Genomic DNA, 26,424 nt, shown 5'->3' with positions numbered 1-26,424 from the left:
GTCCCTCAGAGTTTTCCCCTTGTTTTGTCCAATTTTTCAGTTCAGTTTCTTAACATGTAAAATTAAACCTTCTTGAAGAAATAGAAAGCAGAGGGAGGAATTACTCCATCTGTACCCTGGCATCTCACTGGAGTTTACTGGGTGCAGTGACTGGTTTTGATGAATTAGGAAGAGGCTTCTACAAAGCCTGCCGCTCCCCACCTCTGCTTTCTGCAGGGTGGCTCCACCAGCCCTGGAGCCATCACCATCTGTGCCAGCTCATGCCTTGCCCAAAGAAGTTGTTGACAACCTTTACTCTTATGACTAATCCGCAGACAGAGCTTGCAGGGGATGCACTGTGAGTGCCACTCCCTTTTCACTGGTTTGACCCTGGGGAACAGGCAGAGATCACCTGCAGGAGGAGAGGGGGTGCCCTCGCTGTGTGACAGAGGCCTCATTGCAAACTGCCCACTGGACACAGCACAGAGAGCTGGTAGCTGCCAAACTACCTGCCCTTAGCCGTCCTGAGAGGCTTCTAATGAAATGGTTACTTGTGGAAAATAACCTTTTTGTTGGAGTGCATTCAAGCCAGGAGGGTTGAGGTGAGAATGCCCATCCCATTCAGTGAGAATGCTGTTTCACAGGGTCAGTCAGACAGTGCCCTGGAACAGACAGGTTGCCTGCAGCCCCATGTCCCCCTGTGCACTTGGCCATCCCAGTGGGGAGAGGAGCCCTCACCTTCCAAGCTTTGATGCAGCAGAAAGGCACATTTGATATGTTTATTTGGGGTACAAAAGATTCCTTATACCTTGACAGCGGGGCTGCCTTCAAAACCCTCATTCAAACAGAGCTGTGTTTATTGAATTCCTCTGCACTGAGTATATACATGCCTGAGATTTTAATTCTTTCATAACTGAGAACTACTTGGTCATATTTCTATCTGAGGTATCAGGATGAGAATTATTATATATTTGTGTGAATTTTGGTCTGTTTAGATCAAGACTGGGCAAGAATCAAGTATGTGGGACTTCAGAGGTTCCCCAGGCAGAGAGACTCGGGTGGAGGGAAATCTCTTCTCCCCAGTGGCCTGTTCTGTGACAAAGTATGTCATAAAATCTCAGACATGGAATAAAAAAGCCCACATATTGCTTTTGATAACTACTCACCCTCAGGCTTTCCGAACAGATGGGAGCACTAAACACCAAAATTCTTCAGCTTACAAACTGGCAAAAGGCCCAGCAGCACTGCTAACAGAAGGAGTTGTACGAGCTCTTCATTATTTACAAATTTAAATTCTTCTGGAAAGAATTACTGTAATATGTAGGACATGATCCCAGGGTTTTGGCAAAATGTATTAGTAACATGAGCTCTTGATCCTAGGAATTAAATTAGATCTTGGAAGGTTAAAGTGTGATGTTGTCTAATGTACCAGGAACTTTACATCTAATGGAAAGTTGTTTACACCTGTTGCGAGTGCTTTAGTTAATACATGAAAGTTGGTATTTCTACAAGGGAATTGACTGGCTGTTCCTCTCAAATGGTGCCTTTAGAAATCAGGTGAACACTTCTGGGCTGATAGCATGATTATAAAACCAGTGCCACATGACCAAAATGCTACCTATCATTTAGCTCCTATTTTTTTGTCAAATGCAAATTTTGGTCCCAAGTATCTCATTGTAGAAACTCCCTGCAAATAATTCAAAATTTAGACACTTGTTTACAAAAAGAATATTTTAAGAGGTGGTGGTTTTTGCTTTTATGTATTATCATAATAATTTACTTTTAAGGATTCAATATATCATATCAAAGTAAACCTCCATATGTACTACTGCCTTTGTAGCAGGTAATCAAAGAGGGCCTGGAAGCACTTGAAATAAAATGGTGGGAATGGAGGGCTCAGCTATACAGAGCTGTTTCTGTAATTTCAGGAAACTAAGGAGGTTTGGGCTCTGATGCCAGTGGGAGCTGGGAGCTGCCGACTGAGGCAGCATTGAGGCAGTGAGATCTGCTAGGAAGGGAGTGGGAAGCATCGTGCAGGCATTTCCTGCTTCCCAAGGAGTCTCTGCCAACACACTTCATCTTCTAATTTGGTAAGGAACAATCCATCTGGCATATCAGCTTTGAAGAAAGTATGCCCACATTTTATATTGCAGGCAGCAGCTCCTGAGGGTCAGGACAGTGAGAGACACCCAGGCAGAGATTCAATGGGTGGTAGTTTCCTGCTTGCCATATAACATCCCCCCAGAGGGTACCTGCCCATCAATGGTGTGTGGATGTACCTCTCTCCAAAATACCTTCCTCACTAAACTTTCACTGGCATTTCTATTGTTTCCTTTAAATATTTTGGTGTTGACATGTTGTTTTGTTGGAAAATTCCTGGCTGTCTCTGCTCAGTATCTCCTCCTTCAGTAAGCTGTCAGCGCTTTTTGATTTGCCAGGCTTACAGTGGTCGCATAACAAGGAAACTTGCAATATGAATCAGTGATCCATAAGTGTCTCCCAGAGGATGCAAGTGATGGAAATCACAGTTATTGGTTATTATTGGACCAGTGGGAGCTTAGGTCTGGAAAAGAGATCATCTTACCAGTTTCACTGTAGTAAAAAGAGCCCCTTCTTTGTTCCCTTGAAGCCACTAATTGCAATGGCAGTTACTTTTGGGCCCCAGTTTTGGGACCATCCACATGGAGTAAGTGAGACTGTTTGAAGGATAGGGATTATCCTGAAACTCCAGTTCTTGTTGGTTTTGAGTCAGACCATATCTCCAGAAGCAGTTAGACTATGATTACTGCAATGCATTTCAGGAATATCCAAACCAGTTTTAGCCAAGATGCAGCAGCACTGATTTTTTGCAGGAGTTGAAGAGAGCTGAAGGCTGCTGTTGTTGTGCCGTGTTCAGCATAGTGGGAAGGAGGCTCAGACCCTGTATCCTTGGATCACAGTGAAGGCAAACTATTTATTCAGCTGTGTGTGTGAAGGTGGGCAGGCTCTTCCCCTGCTGAGGGGTTTAGTAGATCTCTCACTGTTTTATTCTCCAGCCTTCTCTACAGAAGACCATGCAGCTTTTTTTTTTTTTTTTTCCCCAGGAAATCTTACATTTCAGTTCGTGCCAATTTGCCTGCATGGGGCATCAATAAAAAGCAACTGAATGAGTCAGGCCTCCTTCCATGTATTTGCACTTTCGCTCCTGTCAGATCTTCTAAAAAATACACAGTTGTGTTTGACCAGTGCTCTAACCAGAAAAACTCTGAAGGACATCCTTTTGTTTAGCACAAGGATCTATGGTTTATCTACAGCTATGTGCTGGCATGTCCTGTGGCAGTTGGGCTGTGGAACTCCCTTGTCCCCCATCCTTCTGTCCCCCATATTTTCTTCATTAGCTTAATTCTTTAAATGAATATCATTCTTCCCCAACATTGTGGATGCAGCTGGCAATCTGCCAAGTGCCTTAGCAACTAGAGCCCACATGCTAAGACCTGCAAAAGCTAAAGGTGCCAATCCAGCCTGCTTTTACACCTGCTGCAAGCAGGCAGGTGAGAAATGACACAAGCAAAGAGATTTTTATTTAAAAAATGGGACATGGTTATTGTTCTGGGAAAACACAACACCCATTACACTTAAAAATGGAACTGAGTACCGTTCTTCTTTTCCAGTAATGGCCAGTACTCTCCCAGTGCCTATCTAGATGCCAATGAAACCAGTCCCCTGCACCAAAGTCCTCACAAGGGAGAAGCAAGAGGATGTAGAGGCCTGGAGCAGCCACAACAGCTTCAAAAGCTGCTGCTTGCCCCATCATATGGGGTCTGGAGGGGGCTCTCTGTTCCCTAGGACACAAGGTCAGGGACAGCAATAATGACGTCACATGGTGTTGGTTAACCTGTGAGTAAATAGCTCATGCAAATAAAACCTCATTGTAGCACTTCTCTAGGGGGAAGAAAATGAATTAAGATGGTGATTGGACTTGCCAAAGTAACATGAATGTTTTAAGAAGAAAATGTTAGTGCTTTGGAGGATGTTTTCCTCCTGTTGGGGAGCAGATATCAAAGTGCTTTGTGTCCTTTGAAAGGAAGTAACTACCATGGACTGCTCTGATCCAAAACCAAAGGCAATCCAGCAGCTGAGCTGCCGTGGAGTAGGGCAGAAGGATTGTGCCTACCTGCATGTGCTTATTCACACACCCATTAGGCAGGAGACTGCTAGAGCTTTCTCTGAACGATTTCAGCAGTGTTTTGACTTCTACAGTCTGACACATTCCAGCCATTTAATGAGAATCTGGGGATTTTTATTGAGCTCACATTTAGGGAATTGAGCAGACCATTTTCCTGTGGGAACATCAGATCTGTACCTTGCACAGAAATGACATTGTCACCCTTAATTCCTTTCCTTTAGTTTCTTAAATCCAGGATGTGGGAGAATACAAGGGGAGTGAAACAAGGTGATATAAAACTAACAAAAAATGTGAAATTCTTCTCAAAGTCTTGACATTGAAATGCATACCTGAAACTCATTCTTGCATAAGCTAATATCAGGCAAGTGAAAGCAACTGGCTATGAATAGAGGTAAATTTCTTTTTAAAAGATGAAATTTCCTCCACAATCAAGAACAGCTCTCTGAGGTTATTTGTCAGGCCCTCACCATGCTGCACTATAACAAATTGATTTCAGGCAGAGAATCAGTGAAATTATATCTGACTTGGCCAGCTGCCAGCAACATAAAAGAGATTATGATTTCCAAGAAAAAATTTATGATTTCCAGGATGAGGAAATGGTCTCTATCACCTGCAGAACCATGAATAGTAGGTTAGTGGCTCCCAATGTTTTGCAGGAAGGGCTCACTGCAGAGAACTGGTAGTATTATATGCCTTTCCTTGGCCCCCAAAACCCTGCTGCTTTTCCTCCTGTCACTTGTCCTTTGAGCTGCTGCTGTCCCCACTCCCTTCTTCTCTGGCCATCCAACACAGGACTCCTGCCATGTCCTCCCTTCCTTTTGTCATTGCCTCTCAGAGGAGAACTCAGAGGTGAGTGCTTTGTCAGTGGTTTTAGCTGGCACCTGCCCAGGTGTTGCAGGAGAGATGACTCGACAACATCATGTTTTCTTCTTTTATCTGAAGATACAATGAATATGGGGTTTTTAGTAAGTAGTTGCATCTGTTGAGATATGTGCTTTTCATGTGCGTTGTCATAACCACTGAGGACTGCAAACAAATATTCTCAGGTCTAAATATACCATTAGACTACTGTGACAGTATTGCATTTATATTCAGGAGTTCCAAACAGAACAATGGCCATTTAAAATAGTGAGGATAATGTGAAGAATCAGTTTGAAAAAATCTGCAGTTGATTAAAAGCATACCTGAAACAACACTTTTCTAATGATGGTGGAGGACATGGTAGCAATTTGGAATAGGATTAATCGATCATCTTGTTTCACTTATACTTTTTATGAGTTTATGTAACAGCAGAGATACATGGTTTATTTTCAGCAAATTCCTCTCATATCATAAGAATCAGGTCTTTTAGCCCTCTAAAAATATTTGATGTCTATGAAATACTTCTTAAAATTTTATTTTAGATCTTCTTGTTGTTAATCCTGCTCACCTGTCACTTGTGCACTTTAATAAAAAGCTGTTCCATTACTCTTTTGTGAGGAAATATCTTGACTGCGGCTGATTGAAGCCCACTGGCAGCTCTGAGAGAACAGTTATTGTATGAACCTTTGGATAACAGCAGCCCCACAAAACCTAGTGTCTCAGGCTAAGGTAAATCCAGGCATGCTATAAAAATTGCAGTCTTGTATTTGGAGAAACTGGTTTTGACAAGTGATTTGGTAGCGGCACCCAGTGGCTAAAATACAGACTGCAAAATTTACCAGCCCCAAAATTTCCCAGCTCCGCTGTGTTCGTGCGCATCCGGGAAAAAGCTTCCAGCTAAGTTCAGAGAGCTGCAAGCCAGGGGAAGCTGTTTCCAGCCTCTTTTGTGAGTATTAAAAGAGTTAGATGTTAAGGTATACCCTTGGAATATGCTCTTTTGCATGAAACAGCTAAATATACATAATATTTTCCTAACATTTCCTTGCACAAATGCTGCAGTTGCCATGGGAGGATTATATAACGATTTGTGGGCAGGGATGTGATCCTCATAGGAAGCAAAATATCTTCAGTGATTTCCTATATATAGTCTATGCTAGAGCATACTATAACATTCTCTGCCTTTCACACTACATTTATTTCTGTTTACACTTGTATGTGTGCACCTTGCATCTAATTTTATATATATGTTACACATAATGATGTGTGTTTGCACACATATTTTGTAGGAAAACAAACAGGCAGACCAAGAATGTTGATACAAAGGGTCCACTATCTGCTGGTCCATGGTTTACAATTTAAAAGCTGCCATAAAATTGTACTGAAGCAACACCTCACAAATCAGACAGGTATCTTCATGTTTGTGGAGGATGCACTGGGGCTGTAGTATTGGCCCCCTGAAAGCTTCCATCCCCATGGCATGAAGGCAGCTGATGCTCCTCTCTCTGCAGGTTTCATGGCCCAGTTCTGGGTAACAGAAGCAGCAGAGCTGCAGTGACATGGCCTGTGACCTAGGTTAACTGGAGAGGTGCTGCTACCCCTGAAGTGTGTGTAGGAAAGCTCCTGCTGCCATGTCATCTCTGCTGTCAGCAAAAGTCTCAGGGACTTCCCCACGACATGGGCTTTTACTGCATGGCCTTGAGCCAGGGGACTGAGCCCCAAGACCCTTTCAGGAACCCTCAGGGCTGAACCTTGGGGTGTTTGTCCATAGAGGGACAACAACTCTGACAGTAGCAGCTGGAAACCTCTTGCTATAATAATTAATATATTCGTATGTTCTCAGTTGAAACTCTTAGTGCACCACATAAAAGTAAAATAACATTTTTAAGGCAGTGTAAGGTCAGTACAAATATGAAAATTGCCAACACATTCTTCACAGGAGATAATAAACACAGGTGTTGTAAGGTTGCAGGTGGTTATTTTAAAAATCTGTGGCCAGCTGTGGCAGTTCAAAGCAATAACTTTGCATGCAGAAAGCTGGGAAGCAGCAGAAGAAAGCACCATGCAATGTTAAAAAACTGAAAAAGCTGGCTGATGTGAGAGGAAGTGAGAGTGAGCGCTATCTGAGGCTCAGCACCTCACCTGCTGGCTTGTGGTTGTAAGGACAGATGACAGATCACTGCTGCCTTCTCAGACTCATTTTTGAAGCTCAGGGGGAAGCTGTCAAGCACTCTCACCACAAAGTGCCTAAAAATGTTCACCATGTGCAAGTGCCATGTTGGTCTGTTCCTTGTGCACCAAGAAAAATGCCTGGCAGGACAGTTTCCAAAGTGGTTTCTCTTCCAGTTGTTCCTCTTAGTTGTAAGGCTCCTTCCTACCACAACAGACTTTAGCACCAGAGGGAAACACACCTACCACTCAAAATAGTTACAGATGCAATTCTCACTTTGGTGAGCTGTTCCTCCTCTGGAAACCACTGGCTGAGAGAACATCCTGCTGTAGAAACATTCACTTCTCAAGTGGAAGCTATTTGAGTTAGGAAGAAGCAAACATCTCTAACTCCCACCTCTTTTCCAGGGTTTCTTCCTCACACAGCAGAACCAAATTCTTATCAGTCACCCATCTTCATGGATACTTTCACAGGCTGGATCATGAGCTTGATTCTCCATTTTCAGTCTCCTGCTGCTAGGCAGACCCTTAAAGAGCAGGATGGAACAGGAAACTTACAGGGAGAATTTCCTAAAAAGACAGAGAAGACAGCTTCAGTTCATGCATTCAGGCTCTGCCTGTATGCTTAATGTAGCACAGAAGCAGCTCATTTTGGCAGGCAGGAGATTCTTCACCACTGATGACTCTACAAACAGGGGAGATAAAAATCTCTTGAGAATTATTTACTTGTAGCTCTTCCTCTATTATGAGAGAGAGGATGGACTAGAAGATCTCTCAAGGTATTCTGCAGCCCTATTTTCTATGATTTCTAGTTGTGACTGAAATTTTCAGTCTCTAAAGTTCTCTGATTGACTTGAAGGGACTTTCTATACTGATTACAATCCCAATCAAAAAAAGAAAAAGAAAGAAAAAGAACAAAAACCCCTCCAGTATACCCCAAGAACTGTGCTATTTCTTACTAGCAAATGCCAGGTTATATTATAAGTCCATTAAATGAAGAAAAATATTTGCTGATTAGTTAAAGACAGTTCAAAAAGTACTGATTAACATATAAAATTTGTGTTGCTTTTAAAATTGTACTTTAATGATGATTCACATCTGCTTTTCATGTTTCAGTATCTGCTGTCTTTCATATTTGAGATAATTCTTCTACCTTTAACCAACATGTATTAGTGAAATATTTTCTCATCAGTTTTGCAAGGCCATACTTTGCAAATGCTCTACCTCCAAAACCTTGACCTTCTTTTGCCTTGCTCAAGCTTAGTGGTGTCTGCAGCTGTCACAGCATGAGGGAACCTTCCCTTTTCTCACAGTGGTTACAGAGGCCAGCATCCCCAGGTGGACTTTCAAGAACCTCTTCCTAATCCCTGTAAGATGCAGGAAGTCCCAACAGGATGAGAGACTGAGAATCCCTTTCCTCACTTCCCCACCCTGCAAAAAAGCCAAAACAACAGTTTGAATGGGGAGAAGGAATGGTTAACACAGGGGACTAATAGAGAATGAGACAAAAGAAAATGCCATCCCATCATCATGCAGAACACTACTGGCTGGAGGTTGTGATAGAGATATGAAATAGGAACATTTCTTGCCCAATAAGTGCTGTCATCCCTTTTCCTCTTACACATTGTTTGAGCCTGTCTCAGACTCAATTATTTTCAGCTATTTTGAGTCAGAATACCAATTGCAAATTTGGTGGGACACTGTGGAACCACCCAGGCAAGATGAAATCTGCCTGCCATTCCTGACCAAGGTTTACATTCTTAAATACTGCCCAGTCATTGATCCTTGGAGACTTCACTTTTCTGACATTTCCCAATGTCAAAGCTGAACCTTACTCACTGTAGTTTTCCTGTCATGCAATCAACCACAAACAAGGGGAACAGTTTCCTTTTCTGTTGCATAGTTGAAGATAATTGCAACCCTCCTTGGTTTATCCTTTTCTCTTTCTGGAGAAAAACAAATTCAAACAAATTCTAATGAATCCAGTGTTGTCTTCAAAGAACTATTCTGATTTTTGGCTGGTTCTTCTCCTCCTTTAAAGAGGAGAAGCTCAAAAACTGAGGCAAAACATCAGCTATAGCCTTGCCACTGTTGAATGCTCTTGTAGGCAATATTTCTGCTTACATTGACTTTTTATCTCTAAGTGTGATGCTGTTGACTCTTATTGCAGCTTTTGATAGGCCGCCCTATGGACCATTTGCTATAAAACTGTGGGTTACCATGTTTCTCCCAAGCTTTTGCCTGCAACACTCATTGTATCAGTGACGTGTGGAATCCTCTGCTTTCAGGGAACATGCATCATTGCTATAGCCATGGATTTTACAGCCAAAGAAATTATGTGAGTTTTTATTTTCCTGTATTTAATTTTGTTCCTTTTCCCCCAAGCTACTTCTCCAATTTTTAAAGATCATTTTGAATTATAATTCCACCCTTGAAAATTGCAAACAATGACCCCAGGAGACTTTTGCATACGGCTGTTAAAAGCAGACTTTTTGCTTTCACCTATGAGTCAGTTTTGAAAAGTGCTTCCCTTTGCCTGGATTGAGAGACTCTGAGTACCTTGACTAGAGAGAGACTTCATTACTTCATTACTGCTGCTTTTCTAAAGGAAGTGGCATATGGGCTGGCAAGCAATGTTAATAAAGAGCAGTCCTGCAAAGATTGTGAATTTTGCAGCTCTTCCTGTTGTAAAAAGTAAGCTTATTATTTTGCTTTTTGAGCCACTGTTTGACTTCCACATTCTTCTGTAAGTGATCTATTTTTTGAACTGTCTTTTTGAATCCTGGCCTAACTACATGTTATCTATTCATTTTTTTAAGACAGTGATTCAAGGGATTTTTGTACACGTTGACTAGTCACAGAAATACTTAACAGAAATTCTTATGCAGAAAACTGGTTCTCACTAGTATACTTTTTGGATCAGGATGAGTTCTTAGATTCTGGGTCATTATCACATAATTTATACTTTCACAGAGTGGCATTTTATTAAATGTATATATTTGTTTTATTGTTATGTTATCTGGAGGATTGGATGGGAACTCTTACAATAGATTATTTGGTAATTTAAAGAATATAGAGATTATGAGATAAAATTAAAATTTTATAGAAATTATGGAGATAATGAGATATAGAGAACATCATCACCTTTCAGGCTTGATTTTGCAGACAAACAAATTTTGACTTTATTTTTCCATCAATTCAGGCTAAATATCCTTGTTTGTTTCAGATCCTCCTTTGGGATAAACTGCTATTGCATCATTGACCACAGCAGACTTGTGACATTTTATACCAGCTAAGGACTTGCCTCTGGTATGTTTCAGCTAGTATATCAAAAGCAATATACTTTTGACAAAAAAACAAACAAAAACCCGAAAAAGGAACAACATCTGGTGTCCTTTCCATGTAGATTAAGTAATGAAAGGTTTTAAAGCATGGGGTGCCTCAATTTAAGCTCTATTTCAGTTTCAGACTGTACAGTAAACATTTCATTTCATATAAGTGGTGTTATTATAATACCTAGAGGGCTATTTGGATAGGAGATTTTCTGGCAGATTATTTACTGAATTACTGAAGTTAGAGGATATGGGGAACATAAGGGATCCTGGATGCATTTGTTGGTTATGAAAAAAGCCACAGTTACTTGTAACAAGAGAGAACGGATGTGAGACCTTTTTGCAGATAATAAATAAGCTCAATGACATTTGGAGTTGGGAAACTGACTGATCTCACATACATGGAGGTTTCTTGCTCCCACTGACCTTCATTCAGGTATCAAATCCACCGTCCCTGTTTTCCTCTGACAATTCAGAATCCTCTGGCTTCAAATTCACAATGTGGACTTCATTTGAAAAAGAAGGCAAATAGGGCATGCAGCACAGGTTTATTTTTCCAGACCTGGCATTGAACAATGTGCTACACTGAAAGGAGAGGAATGGGGGAATCTGTGGGAACTTGGTCATAAAATGGGCTGTAAACATCTCCCAGGAGAGAGGGGATTTGCAGGGAGCATGGAGCATTTTTATAAACTTGAAGATAAACATGCCTGAAATATGGGGTGGTTAAAAAGGGGGAAAATAATGGAAGAAATGGAAATAGAGCAAGAAGAAGAGAAAGGAAAAAAAAAAAGAAAAAAAAGAAAAAAGTGAAAAGAGAAAAGAAAAAGTAAAAAATAAAAAAAAAAAGAAAAGAAAAAGAGAGAAAGAAAGAGAGAGAGAAAGCAAGAAAGCAAGAAAGAGGCAGAGCAACCTGTTGGTTGGACTTTTTCTCACAAGAGTGGCAACAATGGAAAGATTGAAGATAGGCTTTCCAAATGGTATTCCAGATTGATGTGCAACAATGGCTGAGCATACAATAATGTACAATGATGGTTGGGGTACAACCATCCACTAATAGGCTCTTCTGAGCAAATTTGTTGGCAAATCATCAGAGACAATGACAATTCAATTAGATCCTTCTCAGAGTGAACACAGTGAAGGGAAATGTTAGGAAAAAAAAGAAACAACATCAAGCAATTCATTTCATATTCAGTGGTTTGTCCCTTTTTCTCTCAGAGACACCATTATTCAACAGCATTCAAAGGAAGGAAGCTCTTGCATTATAGTACATGTTACTAATTAAGAACAATTCTAGTTGTAATTAAAATACCTAATTCCATTGCTCCTTGGTGGCAAAGGTAGTTTATATCTTGGGTCTTTCTATTAACTCAGAGGAGGAACGTTAAGAAGATTATTTGACACAAAATGTCTTTGTAGCCTCTGGACACAAAACTGAAAGTTCTCTTGGTTAATTTCATTAGCTTAATTAATTTGGCCAACTTAATTAATTAGATTTTCATTAAAACCAACTAAAAAGAAAATAAGTACTGCTCATGTGTCGATAATGCTTTTTTTTTAAAGGGCTCATTAAAAGATTGTCCCTACCCAGACAACTTTGAAAAATGTTCTCTATAGAAACTGAGGTTTTTTATGTACCAAGCTTGACTGTCATTCTGTTGCCTTTCTGATTCTTCTTAGATGACTTTAGAAGTAAAACCTTATCAGCTGGCAGACCACAGCCTACAGCCTGCAGGCACTAAATATCCTGCAGCTTGGGCTAATTTCTCTGACTCTAACATCCTGTTGCCATGTCTGTTCAGGACAAACAAAAAGCAGGAAGTGAGACAGAAATACACAAAAAACAATTGCCAGAATAACCAATAAGGAGTTAAACTTGGGTCAGCTTTTACTTTTCCTTGAAGACTTGCTCGTGGAAGTGTCAAGGGAGGGAAGGTCAAGCACCAGCAGTGAGAGATCAAAACTGGTCTGAACACCAGAATAGCTTTCAGGTTACCCCCTGAGTGGAACCAACCTCTTTAATTGCCTTCCTAAACACAGCTAGATGCAAAGTTATTTTTCTCTGATAAACCATCCATTTCACAGCATAATTGCATCATCTTTAACTTTAGGAAACAATACAGTTATTTTTCTTTCTCTCACCAACAGGATTTCAAAATATAGTAGTCAGTAGGCAAGCAGAAGTAGATACATATGTAAATAGGTGCTTAGTTACACAGTTCCTTAAATGAATATGCATTTGGAAAAACATTTTGTTTCATGTTTCAAAATCAATTTTAATTAATCTCTCTGTGTTAACCTATGTAATACCATGCTTTTGTTTGCATCTTTCCTTACAAAAGAAAAATCCAAGATGCTTTTCTGCAGACATGTTTGACCTCTGTTTAATATAGGCAAGTGATTTAATTTGTTAATATGGATATGTGGAGGCATGTATGCTTGGTAACAACTGAATGTCACGGTCTGTGTTTCAGATGGGACCTCTCCCACACTTAGCTTCTGGGCTCTGAGGGAAAAGATACATGAAGGGAACTCTAATTTCTGGCATACAAGAGTCTGTGGAAGATCCTCCTCACAAACTGCCCTGGCAAAGCAGTTTTGGTAAGCTGTCATCTTATAGTCAACCTACTAGAAAGTAAAAGGTGTGATATCAGTGTTACACTGTTGAAGGGTGGACTTACAATACTCACTGAATTTAAATCCAGCTGGTGCTAGTGGGCCTAATGGCAAGGAAAAATAAGATTTCATATTATAAGTGACTGTCAGGATTAGTGGAAGGTATTTTAATACTTTGGAACATATATATAATTATGGCTTGTTTCTTTGTTCTTAATATCCTTTAGTACTCTTCTCTTAAAGTTAACAAACTCCCCTGTCCATCTGCTGCAGTGCCATTTATCTGTAATCTGATTCAACTCCCAAGTAATAATTTTGCTTCAAGTTATGGAACTCTGGCTGTGACCAGACTGAGGATCACAGCCAAAAGGCAGGGTTATAAATAAAAGTGTGTTTACTCACATCTGCAGTGGGCTTACACTAAATTGGTATCATTTGGGGAAATTAGAGAAAAGAATGGTGGAAATAAATAGTAATTGATCCACTCAGAGCCTATTCTAGTCCTGGAGCATATCAGTATGTGATAATGCTACAGTGGATGGCTCTTGCAACCAGTTCTGTAATTAAAGTTAAGATGATTATTCTTTAACACAGTCATTTTGTTTATCCTTGAGGAAGATTACAGCATCTTATTCCCAACTTTGAGCACTTGGGTTTTTTTCAATTTTGAGTGAGTATTCCAAGTTTAATTTGAAATAAATTTCATTAATATTTTTTAGCATGCATTTTAACTTTACTGTGACCTGAAGGTTCTTAGTGGAGTGATACAGACTTTTCAAATTGTACAAGTGAAAGTTTATTGAATTCACATGCAAAATTTTTAAAAAGTTCTCGCTAGACTTCTGCATTAAAAATTCTTGATTTAGTCATTAAATGTTGTGTTTGTTAGAAACTATTGTTGTTTAGGAATGGTACTCCCCAGCTCAGTGCCCACACTGAGATTCTCCAAACCACATGCTGTTTTCTTGCTGTCCTGCTTTGCCCCTCCCTCTCCCCCTGCAGTGGGCTGGAGGAGAGAACTGGAGGCACAAAAGGCAAAGATCATTCGTAGAGATAAGAACACGTTACTGGAAACAGCAATGAGATAAGAAAAGGAACAGTAACTGCAACAATACTAATGACAGAGGGTACAAAAAGAGAAAGCATTCCCGTGGAAAACCTTCCCCACATTTACTCAGCCAGGAAGAATCCCTTCTTCCTGGAACAGACTCCCTTCCCCAACCCCAGAAACTATGTGAGGTAGTAGTCCCCTCCTCAGTATTGCAAAAAATTAACCCTATCCTGGTGAAAACCAAAACACAAATTAATAGGATGAGGACAAAACTGAATAAGAGAAAGGTGTTAGAGATAGGAAAACATCAGGGGCTTAGGCAGATGGTGAGTCTGCAAATGGCTGAGCTGATGCAAAGCACTACTATGGAGTTTTTGTGCAATAACAGATAATGTGTTTTTAATAAAAAGGTCAACTAAGAAACACTCAAAGAATCTGTGAAAAGGATGTATGCATGTCACAGCCTCAGTTCAGATCACTATCACCTTAACAGAGGTATACCCAGACTCCTTGGTGGTTCATCCACCATTTCCTTTGCCACTTCTTGGCAGCTTAACACCACAACCCTCTGCTCAATTTAGCATCCTTTCAGATCTGCCAGCAGGGAAACCTACACAAGCTCTCCTACAGCTGACTCATTCATATTGGATGGGCTGGTTTAGATATCTTAAATAGAAAACAGGTTGACCAACTAGTGGTTTAATAAGCCTTCAGATGAGTATCTCCTCTGCAAGTGTAAATGTGCAAAGGGGAAAAACAAAGAGGAGTTTAGAACAGATTCTTGATAATTTTCCTTATCTACTGGCACAGATAGATGCTGCAGATTAAATTTCTCCTTGACAAATGGTGTGTTTGTCTAAGGTTGAGGAACTGACTTGATGCAGAAGTTTCTGGTTTGTATTTTTGCTCATACAGGAAGGGCCACATGAATGTTTTTTGCTTCATACCTTGCTCTAGGTCTTAGGCCCCTCCACTGCATGGTTATCTCTGACTAGACACACAGCCAGGTCAAGAGCTTGAGTTATTTTTAAAAGTAACCAGAAAGCTCCTCCAAGGCTGCAGTTGAATCTCTGCATCCCGTGGCCCTCCATGGGCTGCAGGGACACAGCCCCTTCACCACGGTGTGCATCAGGAGCTGCAGGAGAACCTCAGCTCTGCTGCCTGGAGCACCTCCTGCCCCTCCTCCTGCACTGCTCTTGGTGTCTGCAGAGTTGTTCCTCTCACATATTCTCACTCTGCCCTGCTCTGAGCACAATTACATCCGTGCAAAAAGGTTTTTTTTTCCTTCTTCTTAAATATGCTATACAGAGGTGTTAGTATCATTCCTGATGGGCTCAGCCTTGGCCAGTGGCAAATCCATTGTGGAGCCAGCTGGCATTGCCTCTGCTGGACAGGGTGGAAGCTGCTGGCAATTTCTCACAGAAGCCATCCCTGTAGCCTCCCCCAACTACCAAACACCAGCCACACAAGCCCAATATACAGTTATAACACACTGCTCCCATGAAGGGAAGCATTAACCAGCAGCCAGAGAATTTTGCTGTGTCAGAGATGCCCAGGAGTTGTGTGTAGCTCCAGCATTTCACCACAAAGGAGCATCTCCCAGGGCAAGTGGATCAGATGCATTAGTGGGAGTCCAGCAAAGCAACATTTTCCCTGGAGCCCATGGACATATCACTGCTGGCTGCTGCTGATAGCCTCCCATACAGATCCCCAAAGAGTTATTACAGCATAGTCCTGCTCCTGAATCTGCCATCTCCTCGTTGTGAAGACCAAAAAAAAAATGCAAAATGGTCGGTAACTTTCAGACTAAACAAAAATCTAAAGCAAAAAAAAAAATCTAAACAGAAAGAAACAAGACTGAAAAGCAGAACTAAAATCCAAATCTGCAAACCCAGTATCAGTATTCAAATGCCTCTCTCAGAAAAGGAATCCTTCTCAGAAAAGCGTTTTAAAAACTGCCCAGCATTTCCTTTCTATTTTGTCAACATGCAGTTACAGTAGGAAATTTTCTTAATTATATGATGAGAAAAACAGTTATTTTATGTATTACACCAAAGATAAAAAGCCTGTTAACATTAATGCTACCTATTACTACTTTGTAAACGAAAGGTTATTTACCCTTTGCAAAAAAACATTTCAGAACTAAGCTAAGGTAACCACATGGATTTAATAAACAAAACAAATAAAACCTTAAGTGATCTTGAAACTTCAAAACAGGAGAAATTTCAAAGTGAAGCTACATAAATTAAGCATAAAAAATAAATCTCATTTACTAGTAATATTTTGTAAGGTTGCCTGTGGATTCATAAATTCAGAGAAATTTAGCATGCAGATGAAAAATAAGGAGGAGGGAATCATGAACTGTAGTGGAAAAGCAATTTTAATTTAATTTAGGATGTGTTCTGCCTAACACTGTTGAAGATCAAAATGAGAGCTCTTTAAATTGTAGATGTAAAAACAAGTCCTGGTGTGATTCACATTCTAACTTCAGATCTAACATGACATGCTGAAATACATAAATGTTGCTTAGGATAGCAAAGGAAGCTCAGTTTGCTTCCCTTGGTTTTTTATAAATTTTGATTGGGGTGCCAGAGTTAGACAGCAATGCTTTGTAAAGTCTAACGTTAACAGGCAGACTACCTTGTTTGCCCTCTCTTCAGTGCCTGAAAAATAAAACACAGTACAACAACAGGATAAAAATACCAATTATGGAACTGACAGCCAAGGGAATAAAGTAAAATTATTTGCCATTGTCTGCTTAAATTTTATAGAAGTATCATTGAAATAGTTTGGATTGGAAGGTATCTTGGAAGATCATCTAGTTCCAACATGAGCATCAGTTCATGCTGGAATCAGTTCAGTCATGAACTGATTATGCTGTTTTCTGGTCTGCTGTGTAAATAACAAATATTGCACTCTGAAGCAGTACAAAATAAACCTGTAGCCTCTCTTTCTATTTCCATAACACCAGCAGAAGCTCAACTTTTCCAGTATCCAGATAGGTGTCTCTAGAATGTGTTGAAGATAGAAACTCCTATTTACTTCAGGGTCTTTGAAAGGAATTGGGACTACTTTGCCACTTCAAGAATTGGGTCACTCCTGAGCAAAACTCCATGCACTAGCTCTCAGAGCAAAGCTGGCTCTCAGAAGCATATGCAGAATTAAACGTTGCAAGATGAGGCTCTGGTCCAAGCTACTCTTTGCTGGAAAGAGAGAGGAAAAATCAGAAATAGAAAAGTGATGGGCAGGGAACAGTCTGCAGAACTGTGCCCTGATGGCTGTCCCTGGGACAGGAGGAATATGACATGACATCCCTATCCCATCCCATCCCATCCCATCCCATCCCATCCCATCCCATCCTATCCCATCCCAAAGTACATGAGGCTTATTATAAACATAAAGCCTGACAAAGAGGTGTCTGCAGTCCATGCAGAGCTCAGTGATTTTGCAAAAGGAGGGATGTTTGCAGAAGAGGACCTGTTGCTGGACACATTCTGTGGCCAGAATAAGAGATATCTTGCAGTTAGGATGCTGATATGCTTTGCTGTTTAGCCTCATCAGTTTAAAGCAAGAGGAAGATCACTGACAGTTTCATATTTGAACTGAAATTAAACTAGAAGGCAAGGTAGTGTGTAATGCACTCCAGCATGACATGTTCAGCCTCCTTTGCAAAGATGTATAAATGACATTTCCGTACACAGCCTGTATTGGTGATATGGGCATGAGGATTCACTTTGCCTTCATGCTGACTAGAAGTTCAGTCCTCCACGGGTAGCTGCAGGCAATTTGAGCACATACAGCATCTCTTTGCATCTGGCAAGAAGAAAAATTGTGCAATGATTCTCTTCCACATCCTCTGCTACATTTTGCAGATTTTGGATGCATTTTGGAGTCACTGTTCAAGAGATAGGCAGATGGGCTGTAGAGAGCTCTGGATTTTATGGGAATATTTGTCCTAGACACTTTTTACTGGAAAATTATGGAATATTTTTGCTGACCAGAGCAACATCAATTCTTGCACAATAACTACTGCTGGGCACTGTCATGGAGAAGAGAATCAAAATTTGTTAACACTGTTGCAATTCCTACTTGAAAATGTTGCACTTGACTGATTCATACAGAGGTTACTTTTGTTCTAATTTTTGCAGTCCCACTTTTTCCTGCTATCAAGCTATTTCAAGACAAAAGCAGTTTAAATGGAGGGTCAGAAGACATCTTGGTTTTGAACATTACATCCTCTTCTCAGTAAGGCAATGGGCCGTACACCCATCCTCACCCAGAGTTTCCAAAGGCATCAAAAAGAGAACACTGAAATGCATCTTTGCTGCTTTTAATTTTTTATTTAAAATTCAGCAAAATGGTAATTTACCTAAGCTCAGCATGTGACCTATACTTCACATTGTGTTGAACCTCAGCCAGCAGTGACAGAATGGGAGATGAAGTAAATCAGTTGCTCCATTCAACGTGGCCCATCCTGTCCCCAGCGCGCGTTGGATGGGCGTCCATCTCTCAGCATCACAGCTGGAAAGGGACAGGTTTTTTGTGTGCCTTGAAGGACCCGGGAGAATGCCTTTGTTCTACCTCAGGCAGGACCAAGATCTAACCAGGGATCTCTGATCCCTCAGCCTTCCCGCTCAAGGTGCCATCGGCAGACTGGTTGACGGGGGTGCTGTTCAGCGGGGCGGTTCTGCGTGCATTTGAACGGGGCCAGGACGGGTTTCCAGGCTCGCAGCAGGCGCTGCCGGAGCCCAGCACGGTCTGACCCACGCCCACACCCGGCATCCGCCAGCGGACCGCGCCACCGGCTGCCCCCGCTGAGCACCTTCACCGCTGCTCGCCCGCTGCCCGCGGGGGGCTGCAGCCGGGCCGGGAGCGAGGCCAAGGCAGCGCACGGGGGCCGCCCTGCCCCGGAGGGGTTCCCCTGCTCCGGTGCCCCGGAGGGTCCCCGTGCGGGTCCGGGTGCCGAGCGCCGCCGGGCGAGGTGGGTCTCGCTCCCCTCCGCGTCCCGCCACGCCGCTGCGAGCGGCCGCCCCCGGCAGCCCGGCGGCCGAGGTGGGCTCCCGCGGCGCCGCCGCCGCCCACCGTCCGCGGCAAGGCGGGCCGGCGGGGCCGGGGGGCGGAGGGGGAGCGGCGGCGCACGGCGGCTCGGTGGCTCGGCAGCCCTCCCGGAGGAGCCCGGCCCACCTCTCCCGTGCAGGCACCCCCTCCTCCCCGCCCCGAAAGAGGAACTCCCCGCCCGCGCAGCCCGCCGCGGCGCAGGCAGAAGCGGCGGCAGCGGCGGCGGCAGCGCCCGGCCCCTCCGCACACCATGGCGCAGCAGCGCCCGCCGCCCGCCGCCGCCTGAGGCGCCCCGCGGCGCGAGCCGAGCCCGCGCCCATGGCGCCGCCGCCGCCCGCCCTCAGCTGGGCGCTGCCCCTGCTGGCGGCGCTGGCGGGCGCCGCCGGACCCCAGAGCTTCGAGCTGCCGGGGGCCCCCATCGACAACATCGAGGTGAGCGGCAGCGCCGTGCTGGTGGCGGGCGGCAGCTGCCTCTACGAGCTGCGGCCCGAGCTGCGGCCCCGGCGCCGCGTGGTGCCGGCGGCGGGGCAGGGCTGCGGGGAGCCCCCCGGCATGCGCAGCAACCTGCTGCTGTACTACGAGGAGGCCGGCGGGGTGGGAGTCCTGCTGACCGGCTGGACCCAGGATGGCGGCGCCTGCCAGGTGTGGGAGCAGCCCTCGTACCGGCAGCGCTTGAACCAAAGCGAGGTGGTCAGCTGCCTGCCCGACGGCTCCACCGCCGGCGTCGTCTTCCAGCAGGCCGGCGCCTGGTACCTGGCCGTGGCGGCCACCTACTCAACCAGCGCTGACACGAACCACCTGCACTGCGAGCCCTCGAAGTCGGACAAGGAGACCGTCATCACGGTGCGCAGCATGGTCAACCTCAAGTCCAAGGAGGAGCTGGGCATCATCAAGCGCAGGGAGGAACCTCTGCACTTTGTTGACGCGCTCCAGTGGGGGGATCACCTTTTCTTTCCCTACTACACGTTGAAGGCCAGGTTGGCCAATAACACGGAGCCACCCAGCATGGCTGTCCTGCGCCAGCTGCCCCCTTCTGCGGGTGGCCTTACTTTGCAAGGGCACGTCTACTTGGACTGCGGGTGCAGGAGCCTCATTATTTCCTCCAGCCTTGTCCGCCAGGGTGAGCGGGGCTGGTGGGTGGGTGTGTTCCGCCACAGCCACAACACCAAGGCGTGGAACAGCACTGCCGTCTGCATCTTTGGGATGGAGGAGATGAAGGAGCAAGCCTGTGCATCCACACACTTCAATATGAACGGGAGAAGCTGTGTAAGTCTGGGCATCGTTTGCTAAGCTTTCACCCTGCACGCCCTTGTTATTGTTGTGGCTGGTGTCTCTGCATGACTCACGCACGGGGTGTCCCCGACCTGGAGGCACATGAAGTTTGCGAGAAACTTCAGAGCCGCACCAGGCTTTGCACATCAGCCCTGGCTCTGTCAGCTCTAGTGATTCCTCCAGCTTGTTCTGTTTCTAAAAAGCTGATCCTTTCCCAGACTTTGGTATACTTCCCATCTACCTGTTGGGAAAGACACATCTGATGGAGTACCTGAGGGCATCCTGGGTCAGATCTGAGTCTTCTCCCTCAATGTGTCCTTTTCAGCCTAGGATTAGTCATATTTCATTTTATTTTCCATACAGCCTAGATAAAGCATCTCCTCTCTTATTCTGTGCATTCACATCTCATGTCATTGCAGCTACATCAGAAATAAAAAAAAAAAGCCCATCAAATTGGCTCTGTGCACTGGGCTGTGTGCACTGTTATCCCTATCATTCCCTAGTTATCTGTGGTTTCTTGTTCAGTGGTAGGTATTTCCCAGGTGTCTCACGACTGGCCTTGCTTGGGAGGGCTCTCACAGCCACCTCCCCAAATCCTTGTGTGCAGCAGACAATAGGTGAAATCTCTTTGTTGTTGCAGTGGTTACATTTTCACAGACTGTGGTATCCCATGGAGTTCCCCATGTCACCTACTTCAGTAACACTCTCTTCAGCTCCTTCCTCCTTTTCAGGGTGAGCTGGGCACACGGAGGGTGGGATAGGCAAGGCTACTGGTTTTGCTGAGGCCTCAGGAGTAAAGAAATTACCTCAAAATTATATTATATAGGAAGGCAAAAATGTCATTCAGATGAAGGAGGGGCTTTTAAAAGGCCTGTCCATGCTTTTAAGTTAAGCTAGACTCAGAAGACTTTCCAGAGCTGTGGCAAAAGGATCACTGAAAAGTATCAAGGATTTGATACTTTTAGGGGATCAAGCAAAGTATCATAAAGCAATCCCTGAGCCCTTTGCAGTTCCCACACCAATCCGAGGTCTTAGCAGCTAAACTTCTGAATCCTTGATGTGTTACAATAAGAGTTTCTTCAAAATTCCTTGAAAGAAGTGCAGTAGATTTACTGGCACTCCTTGGCTTTCCAAATCTAACTCATAGCAGAGTGCAGTGCTGAGATTTTTTCCAAACAGACTACCAGAGGGCATGTGTGATTCAGTCTGCTCATCTCCCTACTGAGCTGTGAGACTATTGCCAGTGTTAGAGGACGTGGTTGTGAATGAGAACCCCGTATGTGGGTGAGACAACTGTGCTGAAGTAAATAGTGAAACTCACTACGGAGCCAGAGCCAATCCTTTGATTTCCAGTGCTAGCTTACTGCTTACTGTGTGATTTCTGTGCTCCCACAAGGCAAACTTCCGGAATGAATTTGAAGTCTCATTCTGATCCCCAAATACCTTTTTGCTTGTTGGAATTTGGAATTTTATTTTGCATTGTTGTTCCTAATTACTCATGAAGTTTTTTAGCAAAGTGCTTTCTGAGCCTGCTAAACAAAACAGAAAAAGAAAGCTCCCTGGGCAGTAGATCCTTTCGAAACATTTTACAAAACCTCATGCAAGATATTTCAGAAGAGCCTCATGGATCTCGTAGAGTAACATAATGCAGGGAAGGTGAGGCACATATTTCTGTGGACAGGGCAATTCCCTGTCCCCATTGCCTCTCAGGGTCTGAATATGAAAAATCAGTGATCCACTTGTTTCAGTATTGGTCTGATTCAGATCTGACTCCTGTGACTCCAGAGTTACTTTCATGTCCCAAAAGGCTCATCCCTCCTGGAAACTGAGATTATATTTGGATACAATATTGAAGAATCTCAACTGTAACGATCTTTAAAAGGATTGCTTACTTAACCCTATGTCCTAACCTGTGATGATGTTATTGATTGTAATATTTGGGCACAAGAAATGCAGTTTGCCACTGAGAGAAAAGTGGTATTTTAATATTTTGTGAGATAGCAGTGGGTTCTGTAAAATAATATGACCTAAAACATTATATGGCTAATTAGCTATCTTTTTTAAAGCTAATTGCATGTGCTTATGGTGTATAAACATAGAAATAAATGCATGTAGTTCAGCTTTAATATTTTTTTATACTACAGAAGGTTAGGCTAGGCTACTGCAGAATAAGTTTGGAGATGACAGGCCCATATGCTGCTGCTTCTGGGTTGTTTTAGACCAGATCCTTCAACCGTCTCTCACCAAAGTATGGGAGTCCCTGCAACCATGGAGTATGATGTTCTTGTGATGCCTCAGGTTTTAGCTTTTACATTTTTCAGATTCTGCTTTAGTGTGTACTTCTGAACTTCATATTAGGGGACAGTAAGCTCTCTTCACAGAGTAGGTAGACAAAACAATTCTTTCTCTAACTGAGGATCAAGGACAAATGATCCAAATTTCAGGCTGGAGTGAAGAGAGAAAACAAGAAGGATGGGACTTCATAAGCTAAAGCTATAATTGGACAATTAACTCCAATATGCTAATAGACCAGAACTTACAAAAGTGTGAGACTCCATGACAAGTCATCCATTTTTGTGACGATTTTGGGTTCATCTTGGGTGTAGCCATGGCTGGGCTCTTGTGCTGCCTAAGGTGTATCCATTGAGGTATTCTAATAAATACCTACTTTATTCTTTAGCTCCATCTAGTCTCTGTTCTAGGTCAGCCTTCACAAGGCATCCCTTGGACTCGGAAGCACGTGGGCTTCAGAGCTGACAGGAAGATGAGTGTGGCATGTCCATCCGTGTGCAGCTTGCAGCAGTGGCTCTGGCCAGAAGGGAGTGCCTCAAAGCACAGGGCTGTCAGGAGTACTACAATGTGTAGGAATGGCAGCAAACAACAGTACTTAACACTGCTTTGAAGTCCAGTCTTATAAAGACAGTGTTGGTCTTGAGCAAAGGAATGTGTAGCAGCATTATGAGTGCTGTAAGTGCAAGACCTCTCTGGTGCTTGTGGTGGATGGACCATGCTGAATGTCAGTCTGGCTTTTGCTTTGCAGATACCATGTGTTGTAGGGTGCTGGATCATCTCTGCTGAGTACACTTGAATGCAGGAGCTCAGGTGTGATGTGATGAGGTATGTGGATCCCAGACATGGACTGTCAGTTTATGTAGGAATTGAAAATACAGGGATTTTTTCACTGCAGGAATACAATTTATAGTAAGCATATACATTAAGGAGTAGTGGCAGGCAGCAGTGTGTTTTCCTTCTGATCTTGTAATCCTTCAGATTTCTGTTATTATTCTGATTACCTTTAGGCAAGACATCCTCTTGCCCCTCTCCACTCACATTGCATTTCTCAATAGGACACTGCAAGAGGGGCTTAGCCCAGGGTATTGAATTCCCTGTTATGCCGTTGCTGCATGGTGTACTCTGAACTCATTCCTGTAAGGTGCTGAGCTTTCTGGGCCTAACCCAGTAAAGCACTTAATGACATATTTAACATTAGGCATATATAAGTATTTCCATCATCTTCATGCCCATGCATTTAAAGTAGAGCGTGTACTGGAGTACTTCGCTGGATTGGAACCAAATTGCTCTGCATCCTCTTGGAACTCACTGTAGGTGTGTAATCTCTTTAGCTTTGCTTTGCCTCTTAGGCCAAAGTTCTCATTTGCATTAAGTTTTAATGCTGGATTAGTCTCTCATTGAAAACTAGTAATTTTTAAGATCCTTGCTTAGCAACTTTGTCAAAAAGTATGTGGCTGCTACAAATTCTGTGCAATTTCTCCATATGAGATGTAGGTAAGTCCATTTTTGTTTTGTGCAGTAGTGTGCACAAAGAAGTTTGTCCTACTTGGATGTGTTTTTTCAGGACATTGGCACTACTTGATTCCCAGAGACAGGATTTCTATCTAGCAAGACGCAAGTGGTGTTTTAGTTGAAACTTCTCTAAAACATTTTGCAGTTTTATATTCAGCTCTTTTTTCTTTGATCCACATGTCTCTTAGTTTTGAATATATCTACTTACATGCACTATCAGGGTGTATGTGTTACTGGACTCTTTAGCATATCCTACATATACATAAGTGCATCTTCTTCACAATTTCCTTAGTTAATAAATGTGAAGTTGCCATATCTCGTTCTCAATTTCTTTTCAGAAACCTGACTTAATACTTACAAACACAGGAGGAATACTGGAATTTGTCACAAACTTGCTGTGGGAGTTAGTGAACTTTAAGAAAGGCTTTTCTTCTGTTGTTCTGTGACAGAACAGGACCTACAAGGATCTCAGGTCTCTCACAGGCAAGCCAGGATGTTGTGAGTCACAGCCTAGTAGATGAGTAGGAAAAGTGTTCCAATTGGAGAACATCAGCAGGAGAGAGATGTAGAGTGTTACCTAACCATGATAATGACAAATACAGAAATTGGTTTTGCCATTAAAAAAGTTGCCTGAGAAGGAAAGGACTCAGGAAGATTCAAGGATTTACAATTTTTCAGGTAGAAAATGCAAAAGAAAAAGATTGTTAGGCGTCTATCTGTAAGAAAGAGAATTGCTGTAGTTTATATTAAGGTGTTTATTCGATTATGTGAAAAGGTTAAGTAGTTGTGATAGTTACTAAAAAATAAGCTATGTTGGTTGGATTTTCATCTATCATTTAATGCAAGTAAAGAGTTGTAGCAGTCTGTTTGTTGCACTTTTTCATTTTTCAGTGGTTGATACATATGAGGGTTGATACAATCCTAGCTTGTGTAAGCTCTACCAAAATGAGATTTTGAAGTCAACAGAGTCACATCAGCTTAATTACTGCTTTTAATTTGCAGAAACAACATTTGAATTTGTGTGATAACTCATTCCAGAGTGATCCATGGTCTTTTATTCAAGGAAAGAATTACAGACTTCTAAATATAATTTTGTAACAAAATTGATCTTGTAATTAATTTTTGTAGTAGTGAAGTCAATCTCCTGAGTATTACAGACTGCTAGTGTTACATCTGCTGTTTGATGGGTTTCTAGAGTTAGCCTTTCTAAGTGAATGTTTCTGTCTCATTACAGTGAGTTTTCAGTTCATCCCTGTTTAGTGTGGGAAGTAAAGCCACCAAAGACTTGTCAGCTCTCACACTCCAGGGATGGGGACTGCACAACCTCTCTGGACAACCTGTTCTGCTTGATTGCCCTCATAGTGGTGCTTTTTCATCTCCTGCTCACTCGAGACCTGCAGTGTTTCAGTTTGTGTCATTATCCCTTGTTACCTTACGTACACTTTGTTTAAGAGCCTGGCTTTGTTTCTTTGGTCCCTCTGAAATTGTCTCTTCTGTAAATTGAACCCACCCAGTTTTGGAAAAGGCCTGTAAGATCATCCACGACAAAAGCATGTCCCTAAGCACCACATCTACAAGTCTTATAAATACTTCAGATTTGTCAGGCATGATTTATTCTTGGTAAATTTATGCTGCCTTTTCTCAGTCACTTTGTTCGTTTCTTGTGTCCAGAAATGGTTTCAAAGAGGATTTTCTCTATAATTCTCCCAGGAAAAAAGTGAGACCTACTAATGTGTAGTTCCCTGAAAAAAATCTTGGGTTTTTGAATATTGGTGCAGTATTTCACTTTATTGAGTTGGAGACTTTACCTGATCTCCACACCTTTTGAAATAGGAGAGAATAACCTTTCAGCTTCATCAGACAGTCTCTCAGCATCTTCCTACAGATCCCATCTGTCTTCCCTAAAACTTGTAAAATCTGAGGTTTCTTAAGAGATCTCTGGCTTAATCCTCACAGTACTTGTAGTTTCTCTTCTCCTTGAATTCTGTGTGTACAAAGGACCACAAGATGTTGCTGGTGAAGTCCAGAGCCATGTCTGCATCCACTGTCAGTAAATCTCCTGAGCTATTCAGCATCTGGTGTGCATTTTCATTGTTCATTCTTTTATTGCTCATGGAAGA

General features: G+C 42.8%; 1 protein-coding gene and 1 long non-coding RNA gene across 2 annotated transcripts in view; both read left to right on the top strand.

Annotated features, from left to right (window-relative positions):
• Positions 1 to 5,843: 5,843 nt before the first annotated feature.
• On the top strand, positions 5,844 to 13,223 carry LOC143694046 (uncharacterized). Its single transcript, XR_013182221.1, has 3 exons — positions 5,844 to 5,951; positions 10,398 to 10,480; positions 12,978 to 13,223. It is a non-coding gene; the product is annotated as an uncharacterized LOC143694046 (long non-coding RNA).
• A 6,177-nt stretch (positions 13,224 to 19,400) lies between these two features.
• Positions 19,401 to 26,424, top strand: part of PLXNC1 (plexin C1) — a 71,332-nt gene continuing 64,308 nt past the window's right edge. Inside the window, exon 1 of the mRNA XM_054631895.2 lies at positions 19,401 to 20,494. Coding sequence (XP_054487870.2) covers positions 19,547 to 20,494 — 948 coding nt within the window. The 5' untranslated portion in view covers positions 19,401 to 19,546. The remainder of the gene's footprint in view (positions 20,495 to 26,424) is intronic.

Source organism: Agelaius phoeniceus, chromosome 5 (genome assembly GCF_051311805.1).
Source record: "Agelaius phoeniceus isolate bAgePho1 chromosome 5, bAgePho1.hap1, whole genome shotgun sequence".
Taxonomy (NCBI): Eukaryota; Metazoa; Chordata; class Aves; order Passeriformes; family Icteridae; genus Agelaius; species Agelaius phoeniceus.
The sequence above is the reverse complement of the archived record's forward strand: the minus strand, read 5'-3'. Positions and strand labels throughout refer to the sequence as shown.